The sequence below is a fragment of the Colossoma macropomum genome, unplaced genomic scaffold, assembly GCF_904425465.1.
Source record: "Colossoma macropomum unplaced genomic scaffold, Colossoma_macropomum, whole genome shotgun sequence".
NCBI classification, from domain to species: Eukaryota; Metazoa; Chordata; class Actinopteri; order Characiformes; family Serrasalmidae; genus Colossoma; species Colossoma macropomum.
Window position 1 is genome coordinate 5,810,933 of NW_023494804.1, and position 15,357 is coordinate 5,826,289.

Below are 15,357 nucleotides of genomic sequence, written 5' to 3' on the forward strand. Positions count from 1 at the left end.
TGTAAACACAGCCAGTGTCAGATGGTAATCTGAGACTCGCCTCACAGGACCTGAATAATAAAGCCACTCTTTTACCAATAAAAGTTACTTTACTTAATAAACCTGTTTATTGTTTTTTCCTCATCGTATTGAGCTTCTCCTATTATCTAATGTTCCAGAATATAGAAATCCACCATCCATACAGGTCTACAGGGAAAGTGCATTTGACAGAAAAATAAAAGAAACATAACAGACACAAATTTGTCCCACTCACTCCATTTATTACCCCGTTTGTAGACAAATTAGTTGGCCATTGATCGTGGAAATTACGTACTAACAGTTTCTTGGACGTTTTGACATCTCACTCCGTTCCAGAAGAGATGTCACATTTGTAAATCAAATTTTTTTTAAAAAAGGAAAAAAAATATGACAACAAAAATCTCTTCTTGCAATTACAACAGAAGTATAAAAAGTATCCACACCGGTCTTCAGATCACAGGGGAAGGCTTTCAGTGCTGTATGTATGGTCAGAAGGTGTGTGAATTTTGTGCGTCTTGGCTTTATGTTCGCGAAAGGCCTCGGTTGTCAAGGTCTTTAACCTGTTGGACGAAAACAGAAGTTTTGTTACGAGACTTTGACTGTGCTCCGTTGTGTCACACTGAAATGAGAAGAACTGAGCTGAAGTTTACCTTGTATATCCTGACCAGCCAGTGCTCTGTAGTGTAAGCCTCCTCCAGCACATCCAGCTCGAAATCTTTGTTGCCGATCTCAGCGTTACGTACCCTGTCGTAACCAGGAGGGCGTTCTGCGGGAAAAAAAAAGGTGTTAACACTGTGGGGCAGTTTTGTTACATTTACCCCAAACTCAACTAACCAAAGAACCTGGCCCTGCATGGTTTGTAGATATCCAAGCTTAAAGGGCTGATAGTTGCAAGGTTTCATTCCAACAAACCAACAGCACACATGATCAACCAGTGCTGGGCGATATGACCTCAAATCAATATCACGATTAATTGAATGTTTTACCTCGATTACGTTTAATTAACAAATTTTTTTTGGTTGTTTGTTTTTTTGCCCTCGTAGTTCACTAAAAAGGTTTGTACTGTAAATATGTTCTGCATATGCTGATGTAATTCACGCTGCTGAGACCTGAAACATTTGGGGTGATATTTCTGTACAAAAATTAGAAGAGACTCTTCCAAAACATCTCTGTGCTTAGAGATTTTGAAAGAAATGGCCGAACGCGGCCGTAGGAGAACGAGGCTGCAGCGTCAGAGAACAGTTATAAGACTGAAAGCAAAGTTTAAAGAATCCGAGGACGCGAACCAAAGAAGTGACTTTACGGCTCGAACACATTCTGGGTGATGAGTCCACCTGTCAGTCAGTGAAGCTTCATGATGGCTCCTGTGATGCTGGTGAAAATGAATCTGATCCTCCGGGAGCGACTGGCGTTCGTTGGCGGTCGTGATTGTTTACCTCTGGATGAGCCGTGAAGCAGCGTGACGCTCTGTTCTTTTGCACATGTGGCTCAGTTTAGGAGCTGATCTGTTCAGACTGATGTCACATACAGATCACATTTGAAAGATAATGTGATCAGCCCAAAAAAATTCAATTTGGTGAGAAAATCAGATTTGGGCCACTTTTACCTGCTGTGTGAATGTAGCCTTAGCTTCCGTGTCGCAGCCTGGCCGTGGCGGAGTCACGTGATACACGCGCGGTAGTAAGTTTTTAAGGCGAAAGTACATGAACGGATTAACAGAAATTTTTTTAAAAAAATCGAAATAACCGACATGGGCAAGATTACGACGGTTAGAGGTTCTGAATGTCGGTTTCGAAATACTTTTCGATTAATCGCCCAGCCCTGACGACTGAGATCGATTAAAGAAGCAGGGGCGCCAGTCAGCAGTGACGCTACAGATACTCACTGGCCTCTGTGTAGACCTGGCCGAAGCGGTAGTAGCACATCTTGTACATAAGGCAGTTGAGCAGGACAGGAGAACCTTCCCTGTCCACACGGAACTCCCCGGTGGGAGTGTAATAGTCGTGCTCCTTGATGTGCTTCCCTGTATCAGTGCTGCCTCCGATACGCACCATCCACAGGAACTTGTTTATGTCTGCACAAACAAAGCATTAATCAACAACTGTTTTTGTCACATAGCAGTTACTAAATAATCAGCACTAATAATAACAACAACTAAACAACAACCCAAAGATTGCTTGCTTTTGTTGATTTAACCTGAAATGTAGATTTTATTTACCATCAGATGAATATCCAGTCAGTCCACCGAAGATCACCAAGACATAGCTAACATCCAGCTCCCGCATAATCTCATAGGCTCTTTCCTCAGTGGAGGCCATAGCCTACAAGCAAACAGATGCTATTGAAGTACAATGACACAGTTACATTAAAGCGTGTAAAACAACATCAGTGCATCGAGACACAGCAATCAGAGTGTGGTGATCAGATGTAGGAAGGTTATAATTGATTATAATCAGGTATAATAACATTGTTATAAAAATATTTAATAAAGCATTCACGGTTTTTGGCCAAAACAATCAGATAACAATGCACTAAATCATAACCTAATTTACACAGACAGAAAATGAAATGAAATAAATAAAAATAAAATAAAGTTGTGTTCACCTGGCCGACTCTAGAAATGTGTGTGTTGTTCCAAGTGTTGTTGTCCACTAGAATTGTCCGATTAGCCATGGCTGTTATCTGATAGCCATAATCCCACCAGGACATAACCTTAGCATCCTGCAAAACAAACATTTGTTTAGTACTATAAAATATTATTAAAAAAATAATATAAATAAAAATACTATAAAATTAACCTCTGGGCCTCAGCAATACTGCTAGGAGTCCGTCCCCTTTTTTGTGGACATTATGTGGACATTTAACCAAAGGTTATTTTAAATATGACTATTATTTGCAAAAACATGACATCATATTTAAGTCAACCTCATTATTTATTTATTTATCTGTCTGGCAAAATGCTTGCTGTGTTTACATTTAGAAGTCAAAAGTAAAACATTTCTCTTTCTGTTTATATGGAATTCATCCATCAATGGTTACAAACAGGGTCTTTCAAAAATTAAGATGCTGAAGCTGAACCACCTACAAGTGAAACAGCCACCATATCTTAGCAAGAAAACCAAGAACAAACTGAAACAAAGAAAATACAGCAGTGAGTACAAAGCCTGATCACACCACAACAAACAGGTTGACTTCAGGTGTCAAAGATCTCCTTGACACTGGGTTGGTTACTTTCCATCTTAGAAAAGTAAAAAGAGCATGATGAGTTTCACCACCTCATTTACTGAACTGGGAAAATCTGCCTTTAGTTCCAGAGCACCAGCGAGCTGGGTCATTTTAAAACTTTTACTCTCTAACCACCTCCACTCTTATTTTCATTATTTTATTTATTTAATTGTTTGTTTATTTATTTGTTATTATTTATTTTCTTATTCTTAATTTAATGATTATTTTATTATTATTTTAGTCATTTTAATTAATTTTAGTTTCCTTTTTGATCTCATGCTTCTTTTGTTTTATTTATCCTCTTTTGATTTTATTAACTTTAACATTTTAGCTAAGTTTTTTTAATTATTGTTTTGTATTTTCTACTGTATTTTTATTGTTACTGTTTCATTTTTTTACAGTCCCCTGATTTGAGTATTTTTTTATAAAATTTTCTTTTATTATTTGATATGTTCAATTTGACTATTTGAAATGTTTGATATTATTTGATCTATTTGATATGCCATCACACTGAGCAAGGGGGTGGCACCCAGAGAGAGCGAGTCCAATTGTGCTCTCCACAGATGGCTGTAGCATCACCAGGGATCGAACTTGCGATCTCCTGATGACAGAAGGCCAACGCTTAGATGGCTGCGCCACTTGAGAGCCCATACAAGACGCTGCTGACCGCAAACATACATGCGTTTTTTTTTCTTCTCTAAGCCAGGTGGGATGTGGGTTTTCACCTTTTGGAAGGGTGAAAAGTTCTGTCTTCTTCTCCATTTGACATACAGCAACAAATGCACTCACTGACCTCAGGGGTGTTGTGTCTGAGCCAGTAGTAGGCCTCCCTGAAGTCGTCAAAGATGATGCGGCTGCCGTCGCCTCCGCGGGCCGAAAGCACGATTGAGGGCGAGGAGTAAGCCTCACTGGTCACCCAGGTGGAGTGGAAGGTGTACGTGATCAGGAAGAAAGCCATGACCAAGATCATCCCACTCGCAACCTACAGCCAGACAGAACAGCAATCAACACAGTTTGTTTAGCTAGATGTAAAAGTAATAAAGCCTTTGTTTACATTAGCAACGTCTTGATTATGTGACGCTGAACAAAGGCCAAAATTAAACTCCACCACTACAAATAAACAGAGGTTATATTTTCCTGATTATCTGATTATCTCTCTCGAAAGTACTTGCAAAATCTGTATATCTGGGATTCGAGTCTGAATGATACGAGTACCTCATTCTTGATCGGATACGTGGAGTCTTGCTGCTTCTTGGACTTCTTGTCGGGTCGGCTGACGTCAAGGTTCTTCATGTAAGTGGTGAGCACCTGAGAAACCCCAATTCCTGACAGGATGCACATGACTGGAGCCAGAACCAGCATCAGACGCACCTGGATGGGGAGAAAAATGGAGAAAAAAAAGGCAAAGCTCCTTATTACATGGGGCACCTGAACAAGCATGTGAAAAAGACATAAACCATAGAAAGCATGATATGCATACATACATACAGTACAGTGCAAAAGCCTTAAGAAATCATTTACAACTATTTTTGGTGTTTTGGTTTGGATAAACAAGCAAAAATACAGTGGAAAAATAAAAAAAAAATGTCTTGCTATGTTGGGAGCTGACTAGAAAATAGGCTTTGTTGCTCTTCCCTTCAATGCAGCTTTAGTCAATACATACACCGATCAGGCATAACATTATGACCACCTCCTTGTTTCTTCACTCATTGTCCATTTTATCAGCTCCACTTACTATATAGGTGCACTTTGTAGTTCTACAATTACAGACTGTAGTCCATCTGTTTCTCTGCATACTTTGTTAGCCCCCTTTTACCCTGTTCTTCAGTGGTCAGGACCCCCATGGACCCTCACAGAGCAGGTACTGTTTGGTTGGTGGATCATTCTCAGCACTGCAGTAACACTGACGTGGTGGTGGTGTGTGTTGTGCTGGTACGAGTGGATCAGACACAGCAGTGCTACTGGAGTTTTTAAACACTGTGTCCACTCACTGTCCACTCTATTAGACACTCCTACCTTGTCAGTCCACCTTGTAGATATAAAGTCAGAGACGATAGCTCATCTGCTGCTGCACAGTTTGTGTTGGTCATCCTCTAGTCCTTCATCAGTGGTCACAGGACGCTGCCCACAGGACGCTGTGGCTGGATATTTTTGGTTGGTGGACTATTCTCAGTCCAGCAGTGACACTGAGGTGTTTAAAAACTCTAGCAGCACTGCTGTGTCTGATCCACTCAGACCAGCACAACACACACTAACACACCACCACCACGTCAGTGTTACTGCAGTGCTGAGAATGATCCACCACCCAAATAGTACCTGCTCTGTGAGGGTCCATGGGGGTCCTGACCACTGAAGAACAGGGTAAAAGGGGGCTAACAAAGTATCAGAGAAACAGATGGACTACAGTCTGTAACTGTAGAACTACAAAGTGCACCTATATAGTAAGTGGAGCTGATAAAATGGACAGTGAGTGTAGAAACAAGGAGGTGGTCAGAATGTTTTGCCTCATCGGTGTATATTTGTTCAATTCCACAAGCGGCAGACCTGGATTAACTTAACGCAGGATTGATTAACCCGACCAGTTAACGGTAACTGTTGACACACTGACACAGAAAATCACAATTTACTGTACGGATGTTTATACATAATTACTCAAGTGTTGGAGTTTTTCAAATAAAAAAGCTTACTGTCCAGGTAAATGAGCTTTTTTGTCTGGTGGCCTAAGACTTTAGCTTAGTAATATATGGGTCAGTTTACCAGACAAGGATTAAGCCTAAATCCTGGACTACACAGCATTCTCCCAGTTGAAATTTCAATTCAATGCACATTTATTTCTATCACTCTTTTTAATACAGTTGTTTTTACAAAGAAGGTTTACAGGAAATCTGGGTCCAGCCCTCAACTTAGCAAGGCAAGGGCGACAGTGGCAAACCTTCCTAATGAGCGAGAGGAAGAAACCTTGAGAGGAACCAAGACTCAAAAGGGGAACTCATCCTTCTCTGGTTGTCACCAGAACGCAAGAACAATATGAACAAAGAATAAAAAACTGACAAAGAATATACTTAAAGGAAAATATTAAGAAAGAATAGAAATGAGCCTCTCATTAGACAGAGGTATTCAGAAAGGAAAGGAAAAGACTAGAATTTGGGTTAATCTCTGTGTAGAAAACTGACCCTGGTCAAATTTTCCACTGGACACAAGTCTCTACTAACTGCCAACAAAATAACTTAACTGGAGATTAATTTCCTTTGGAACTTACCATTACAGCTGAGAAGTACATGCTGGTGACACCATACATGATGATGAAAATCCTGGCATCAGACAGGTTGTTGAAGCAGTAATACAGGCCCACTGCAGAAAAAAGGAAAATACTCAGGGTCAGCTGTTCATATTTCAGTTAAGGACGTCTGAACATCAACAACAGGAGGGCTCCTTACCGGGGAACATGAAGACCAGCAACTGCAGGTCAAAATAATACGAGGACCAAGTAGTGGGCTGGTGCTCAGAGACAGAGGCGATGATGGGGATGTTGTTCTTTGCGTAGGACGGGTCCAGGAGGGAGTAGAAACGACCAGTCCATGGAGAAATCTTGCCTGTACATACAACATGAAAAACTCTCATCACTGATGTGAAGTGGATATAATGTAAATCACATGCAGATCTTGGACAAAAAGCAATTTTTGGGAAAAAAAAAAAAATTATTAAATACAGATATTTAATAATATTTAGATTTAATTATTTGAAAACACAACCACAGCACATTTCCACTTGCCAGAGAGGCGACAAAGCCTTAGTCACAATGACAAAACCTAGATGTGTATGCAGGCAAAAAGATGAGGGGTGGAAAAGTTTATGTTAAATATTTCAGCTTCAATCTTTTTTAAACTTCAACTTTATTCTTTTTTTAACCGGTTCAGATAATTATTAAAGTCATTACACGCCAAAAAAAAAAAATAAATAAATAAAAAGTACTATACAAAGGAAACTGGTCCAACAGGTCAGTCATTAAAGTCACTGCAGGTCACAAACGTTGGGTCAATCTTAAACAAACACTTTTTTATTTAAGCTAAGATAAGAGCAGCTGTGCTGAGCAGCCGTGTGTAATCAGAGGGTGCGTCTCCTTACCGGTCAACATGAGCACGGTTCCCACAGAAAGCAGGACGAAGCCGACCAGGGAAATAACGCTCTTGAAGAGAATCTCGAACTGCTGGGCGTTCAGCTTGCTCCGCAGGTAGTCCACGAAGGCATGGATCTGGCACAGCCCGAAGACTCCAAAGGCTGCCATGTGCTCAGATGACTGCACAGGCTACAAGAGAGATGGGCACATTAATGTTCAAGGTAGAATTAAAACTACCGGCAATTTATTTTACATGTCATTATGAAATTAAGTTAACTCACTAACTGAACCACATTCAAACCAGTTAACAAGCATCTCTGTTTCGCCTAGCTAGTAGCTAACGAAACAGCAAAAAGGAAGATTTAAGACGAAGATCAATAATTTGGAGAGGAATGGACTTTTCTGCATTTATAATCGCTCCAGCTGGTTTCCTGATACGTTTAATCTGCAACGAGAAACTAACAAACACTAAAAAGTCACAAAGCTGTAGTCAGCTTCTCATTCGCCAGCTTCCTGTTTATTTAAGGTGAACAAGGAAAATTCAAACAAGAAGCTGGCGAATGAGAAGCGACTTCAGCCTAGTTAGAAAAAGGACCTGGAGAGACATTTTACAAGAAACTATTCCACTTTTGAAGAAAAGTTTCCTGCCAGAGATGCGAGAAAAGCGGCTATAGCTGAGCTGAAGCTTAAAGCAGAGCAAAGTGAGTCTGCGTTTTCATTTATATATTTTTTAGCCTAGACTAGGACATCAGCACATACTGAGACACATTTACAGCCAAGATGGTAAAATGGACATAAAATGTTGTGGCTACCAAGATGGTTTGATTTTGGTTGAAAGGACAAAATGGCTCTTCTTAACGTTTGGGTTGCAACACCTGCACTAAAGGAAGCGTAGGGGGCGATATGGCTTCTACTGATATCACAGAACTTTGAATAATGGCATCACTGCAACAGGCAATGTGAGAGGAAACAGCAAGAGTGTGTTCGATGAATTGAGTAGTAGTTGACAGATTAACCAATTCTAGAAATGGCTGTTACTTACAGTCCTACAACTCCACTACTAATATGAGCTAATAAAAACTATTATGATTTGGGAATCTGGTAAAAATATGTAACTGTGGAGGAACATTTTGTAACATGGCTTGTGCTTCAGACCCCTTGCCCGAGTGGATGAATCTGATGATTTTGAGTGCGATGAAAGCAAAGAGTACTCACTCAAAAAACTGTGAAGGACGTGTCTTTCAAGGATGCACGTAAATGATCTACTGTTGTCGTTATATCTTCATCACTATAACGTTGATTTTGCGTTTGAGACCTAAACATCGAGCCAGACCTTTCCTTGAGCCTTTCTGTCTGACATTAATACTTAAGACGTACGACACGGTCCGAAAAACTCTCGACCCAATACCTCTGACATTTAAATGAATGTTTCAGGTTCTACTGGGCGACTCGTAGCAGCGCACACACACCATATTTTAGCCTGTTTTTTTTTCTGACTCGGTAACGACTCACTACATTCTTCAATTTTAACAAAATGAGTGCAGCTTCAAACTCATAATAAACACACTATTCTGGTGGATGTGTTAAACTACCTGGAATCCTACGAAAGAGATCTGCATGGACAGGATGGTGCCCAGGCAGTACACAGTGCAGTAGGCCACATAGATTCGGTGGGAGAATCGCCCAGTCAGCATCAGGACCAGCACGTGCAGAGGGATCAGGTTAATGAGGAACACGTAACCTCCCCATGACGAGACCTGGAAGCACAAAAGAACAAGTTCATTTTTGATAGGGACATATAATTCGAGACCTCATTCTGTTTGAACTTGTGTTTCCAAGCTTACCATGTAAAAGTAAGCCAGGGCACACATGGATGACCAGTAAATGGAGCCTGTCTTCACTGCCTTGATCCACATGTAGTAAGTCAGCAGCATGCAGAAAATGGCAATTCCTTTGCAGAGGAGGAAGCAATGAAATTCAGGAGGTAATCATACATCTCTGCCTTTTACATGTAATCATATACAATAACATACCATACAGCTGTATGCAAAATATCACATGTAAATTACATGTTTCACTGATTTTCTAAGGGGAAAAAAAGTTCTCCATACAAATCCTCCATAAAGAACACCCACACTAGTCCGTGCTGTGCTTGAGCACGTTTGACCCCCCCCAAAGTCCAGTTTGTTCGAGTAGTATGATCACTACCCTGCCCCCACTTGAAGAAGTGGGCTCGGGCATGGTTCAGTTGGACTCCAAGTCGGCATCCAGCGTAATTGCTAACCATGCCCGAGCATGGCACTCAAAACATTACATTAATGATGTGACTGTTCCACTTTTCAATTAATTCGAGAACATTTGGGTTAATAACACGTCTGGTTCTCACTTTATTGACGAATGTGAAATGTACTCAGCAAGTGACGCTGCAAATTCCTCCCTCAACGTCAGCTGCCTCTGTGAAAAACTTCTTATATGTGAGGCACGAGTCCCGGAAATCACATTACATAATCGATAAATCTATAAGGTATGTGAGAACATCGACTACAATGATTCCAAATAAGCCGCAAAGTATGGACAATCATAAACTACATGTGTGTGAGTGCAGGCCAGTGTGAGAGTGGGGAGTGGGGACAATCGTGCTCAGGCAACCAAGCTTTTTCTGTACATTTTACATGGGTGGTTGGTATAATGTAGTGGGTAACACCTCTGCCCTCTATGCTGTAGCCTGGGGTTCAATCCCCCGCCTGGGTAAGCACCCTACACTATACCAATAAGGGTCACTGGGCAAGACTCCTAACACTACCTTTGCCTACCTGTGTAAGATGACCATATTGTAAGTTGCTCTGGATAAGACTGTCTGACAAATGCCGTGAATGTAATGCACAAATTCTAACATAAAATAACAGAAAATAAAACATACAATATGCCACATTTACACAGACCACATTCTTTGTTTAAATTTTTTCCTCAAAATGTTGAATTCAAAAAATAAACAATGATTGTGTGCATAAGTGTGTCGTCGGTTGAAGATGCATTCACTTACTTTCACTTAGAAAATGAACAAAACATGTAATATTACCGGGCTGCTCACTAGCACAATATTAAGTAGCAGGTTACAGGTGTGCTTTATCACTTCTACATGCAAACTGGAACACGAACAAATGAATAAACACCACAGCAAACCTCAAACAAAGATAAAGGCTATGATAATATAATATCAGAGCATACCTTCGTTATCATAGGAGCCAGCAACAGAACGGGAAATGTATCCGGGTACCACTGCAATCATGGCAGCAGCCAGGAGTCCAGCACCCGCATCCTACAAGAGAAGACATGCAGAGATTCAGCTACATCACTGTAAATGAAGTTCATCTCTTCCATTACGGAGGAAACAGGCCAAACTGTCAGAGTGGAGTGACAAATGCAGAGAGCTGGACCGTGACGGCTCTCACCTTCAGCTCCTTGGTGAGGTGGTAGGTGACGATAGCAGTGAAGGAGGAGAAGAGCGGAGCGAGGAAGACGCACACGTTGCGAATGTCGATGGTGATGTGGAAAAAGTGCAACACGTGGTAAAAAGCTGCAGAGGTGATCATCAAACCTGCACAGAAGACAATGAAATGCTCAGCCGTGCTTTATGCATTTATTTGTACTTTGATTTAGTAATTTTTTGTGTTTATTTACCGTTTACCTAAACATTTTGTTGAACTACAATTCTTAATATTTACTTCATTTATTGACTTTATTTTCTACTACACTTCTTTTTATTTGTTTCTTTCTTTGTAAAACACATTATCTAAGCTGCTTGTCTTTCTGAGTCATGGGGGAGCTGGAACCTACCCCAACGTTCACTGGGCAAAAGGCAGGAAACACCCTGGACGGGCTGCCAGTCCAGACGTATACACTCACACATGCATTCACAACGAGGGGCAATTTAGCATGTCCAGTTGGTCTGACTGCATGTCTTTGGACTGTGGTAGGAAACCCACACAGACACAGGGAGAACATGCACACAGAAGGGACCCTGGTCGCCCGGCTGGGGAATAGAACCCAGGCCCTTCTTGCTGTGAGGCAGTTGGGCACTGAGCTAATTTTTAATGTATGAAAAGTGCTACATAAAAATGGCTTTTTTATTATTAAAGAAACATAATCCATTTCTCAAGCAAGGAACTTCAATTCTGGATAACAGTCACTCTGGATAAGAGCATCTACTAAATGCTATAAAAGTAAATGTAAGTAACTTACAAATTCTAAAAGCTTCCACTTTTAAGGTTCTTCATAGTGAACGGTCACATTTCTCACATTAAAAACGAGTGTTCTTAGACTCCCCAAAGTCAGCGACATGACACCCTTCAAAATCAGAGACAAACAGTTCAGTTTAATTCCCCATACCAGGATATATGGTGCCACCGATGATTCTCCCAAGTGGATACCAGGCCCGGTCATCGAACCAGTTGTGAAACTTGTAAAAGCCCTCCTCTGCCAAGAATCGGGTGGTGCGGTAATTGAAATACCTGCAGACAGAGAGAAAAAGAAGACAGAGTCAACGATTATCAGTGCAGCTGGGACATAACTACCACTGCACTTCAGCTTAGAACTAAGTGGCTACTTACGGATCAAACTCATGGATGACGCTTTCGAACCTCAGTACGGAGAAGAGCCTGGTGGAGAACGCTGTGGGGGAAGAGGAAGATTAAGAGGTAAAGCTATTTAAGGATTCGATATGTTGTCAAGAGATGGTGAGTGTGAGTCTTGCTGATGCCAAGAGAGCATAACTGTTCCTGCTTAAAGGCACGTAGTGATGCACAGTAACCATATGTTCAGAGTAGGAGGTGAGAAGTTGCTAATGTGGCCTGAAGTTTGTCTCTCGTGGTCGTATTTGAGGCTGCTCTTGTTAGGCCACATACTACATATATTGCCATTATTTTTTAATATGAACTGAGATTTACAAGTTCATTGGTTTCTCTTCTATATTTTGAGTGGTGCTACAGAGGAATAAGAACAGAGACTGGGGACCTCAGACCCCCGTGTCTATGATTGGTCCAAGGATTTTGTTTGAGCCAGGTGTTCAGATTGACGCTTCACCGCATCATAGTTCATTTGCATAAAGTTTCAACTCAAGTTGTTCTGCCACCACGTCGCCTGCAGCTTGATGTGGCTACAAACCGCATACTCCCATAGTAAATGACTGGTCACCTGTCGCTTTGTTGACTGCTAGTGTGGGCGTAAGGTAAGATGTTTAATAACCATCAATGTACTCAGTTTTGGCAGATGCAAAAAAAAAGGGTCTTTTTCTGCAGATTTACTTACAATTTTCCATTAATAACCCAATTTCTGCTGTTGTTGCGCTTATTTGATAAGTAAAGAATGTGACCCAACAGAGTGTATTTCAATTCTGAGATTTTCATTCACAAACCACACTTATAAACAAGAAAACACATAAATAGGAATATAAACCACCCATCAGTCGTGTTTTATCATTACCCTGACTTTCTGGTGATATTCAGTTGATTATCAGCTACATTATGGTCACGTTTAGGAAAAGGGCTAGGTGTAGGTTTGGCCTTGAGGGTAGAGTTAAGTTTAGGCTTAGGGTTAGGGATAGATTTAATAGAATCTTTCACACTGAACTTGAAGTTCAGCTGCATTTAATGGAAATTAAGTTGAATGTTACTGAGCATTTACAAAGCATCCACAGTGGACCATCCAAATAAAGTGTTACCAAGAAATCCATAATAAGCTCTTACTGATTTAAAATGCACTCTGAATGTACACATTCCCTCAGAAATCAATGGTACATCCAACAAGAAAGGAAGCCTTGTGCATCTTTTATGCAGTGATAGTAAACATGGGACTACACAGAAAGCTCCAAAACGTTTTTACTGGATGTGCATGTGTGACTATTCTGGTGGCAGATTTAAACAAGCACCTTTCTTCTTTTTGGGCCTGTCGGGTTCATGTGGTTAAATGTGCACCACTAAACTTATCATACCTCTTGTGATGCATATAATCTACCGTGAATATAAAGCAGCATTGTAATGTTATATGTTTGCTATCTGATTATGTATAATACGTGTCGAAGCCACTCACACAGCACGGCTGCCATGGACAGGATGAGGAGCTTCAGCAGCGTGTCCTGCTTCTCGTAGGACAGCCGCAGGAAACCCAGCTTAGTCATCTTCACGCTAGAGGGAGGACTACCACTCAAATACCTGAGCAGGACATAAAAAAGGGGAGTCGTGAGCAACAAAAGGTTTAGAACAAACTTATAACCCAGACAAAAGAGATGAAGAGCCAATTCATGGCACTTTTTAAATGAATCAGTGAGAATATTCAAGCAAAACAATATGTGCCAAATAGCTGCATAGTCAATTCTTACAATACCTGTTCCAAACCTGAAATGCACAAGGAAACTGGGTCTGACAAGTCTAGGGAGTTGCAGGTAGGCCAGTCAGGCAGAAATGGCAATGAAAGCAGAGGCAGCTATATTTTCTTAATGAAAGTAAATGCATAAAAGCTTCTATCTTCACATAAAAAGTCAATCTGTAAGTTAAGCATCTACATTAAGCATCTACCTGCTTTAGAATCCTAAACTGAAGTCAGCTTATTTTTAATTTTCCCGTTCCACCTTAAATGGTGCAGCAGCTACATAAAACATCACAATCCCTTAAGCGCCAGAATGGAACTGCTGCACCATTTAAGGTGGAACGGGAAAATTCGAATAAGAAGCTGGCGAACTTGACACATGACTTGCCTAAAGTGGCTGTCATTACCTGAAAACGCGTATTAGGCCAAACGTCAGACGAAAAAATAAGATAACAATCGCCTCTTTACTATTTGAGACAACAAAAACCTGCACTTTAACAGCATTTAAGACAAATCTGATTCATTTCCTATAGCTAGCTGCAGCTAGCTTGCTAACTAGCGAGCTAAATACACAGCTAGCGGGGTCATACTGACACTTTACCCGGACAAATTATCCCAGCATTTATTATCATACTGTCTACATTAATCCGCAATAGCACAGTATCAGTAATAATATCTAGAACAGGTAGATTTACCAGCTTCTTTCATCGGCGGTTCACCCACTCCGCTCCTGCTACTCACTCACTTTCCCCACAGTCGACCCTCTGAACCGAAAGAGCCCGCCCACTAACGAATGGCGGGCGCTTATTGGATAAACGGCGAGCGTGTCTGCAAAATCTCGTCTGTGATTTGCTGCTCGGCTGCCACTCAAACTGCGGAGCGGTACACGCATTTCTTATGGCGCTTCAGAAGTGACGTGTCCTTAGCAGACTGTGCCACTTTGCAGAGTAAAATCAGACTTTGGAGTTGGACGATAATACCGAAAAAGGATAATACCGCGATCATTTTCAAAGGGGAATTCCACCGATGTATGAAAAATGTCTGTTTAATTCAGTGGTTGAGATGTAAACACAGTCAGTCAGAGTGGCTTGATGTGAAATTTGAAGAGAAACTTACCAACTCAGATTTCTTTACAGTGGTGGTGATAGGAACCCGGGGTCACCATGACTACAATGCAAATATAGCCATTTTATTTACTATCTAAAAGCACCAGTGAACCGTTTTCATATGCAACGTTACTTATAGTAAAATGATGGTCAATCTGGAAAAAATAAGTTTTCTTTGTGGATCATGTTTGCTTTAGAACTCCTTTCATGTATCCCTCCACCATTAATGGATTGAAATAAATTGATGTGTTTTAAAAAGACTACCACAAACCTACTGTTAAACAATGTCTAAAGCATATATATCAGGCATAACATTATGACCACCTCCTTGTTTCTTCACTCATTGTCCATTTTATCAGCTCCACTTACTATATAGGTGCACTTTGTAGTTCTACAGTTACAGACTGTAGTCCATCTGTTTCTCTGATACTTTGTTAGCCCCCTTTTACCCTGTTCTTCAGTGGTCAGGACCCCCATGGACCCTCATAGAGCAGGTACTATTTGGGTGTTGGATCATTCTCAGCACTG

At 40.9% G+C, this 15,357-nt stretch overlaps 1 protein-coding gene across 1 annotated transcript; it reads right to left on the minus strand.

The window, feature by feature from the left end:
• Positions 1-239: 239 nt before the first annotated feature.
• On the minus strand, positions 240-14,505 carry stt3a (STT3 oligosaccharyltransferase complex catalytic subunit A). The gene is made up of 18 exons (XM_036594998.1): positions 14,419-14,505; positions 13,448-13,569; positions 11,971-12,031; positions 11,750-11,871; positions 10,813-10,958; positions 10,589-10,679; positions 9,205-9,311; positions 8,953-9,117; positions 7,369-7,549; positions 6,681-6,836; positions 6,503-6,594; positions 4,459-4,614; positions 4,037-4,225; positions 2,623-2,739; positions 2,237-2,339; positions 1,904-2,092; positions 669-784; positions 240-578 (listed from the first exon to the last, which is right to left on the minus strand). The coding sequence occupies exons 2-18, from the start codon at positions 13,533-13,535 to the stop codon at positions 540-542; spliced, it is 2,118 nt and encodes a 705-aa protein (XP_036450891.1). The 5' UTR covers positions 13,536-13,569; positions 14,419-14,505; the 3' UTR covers positions 240-539.
• Between the last annotated feature and the right edge of the window lie 852 nt (positions 14,506-15,357).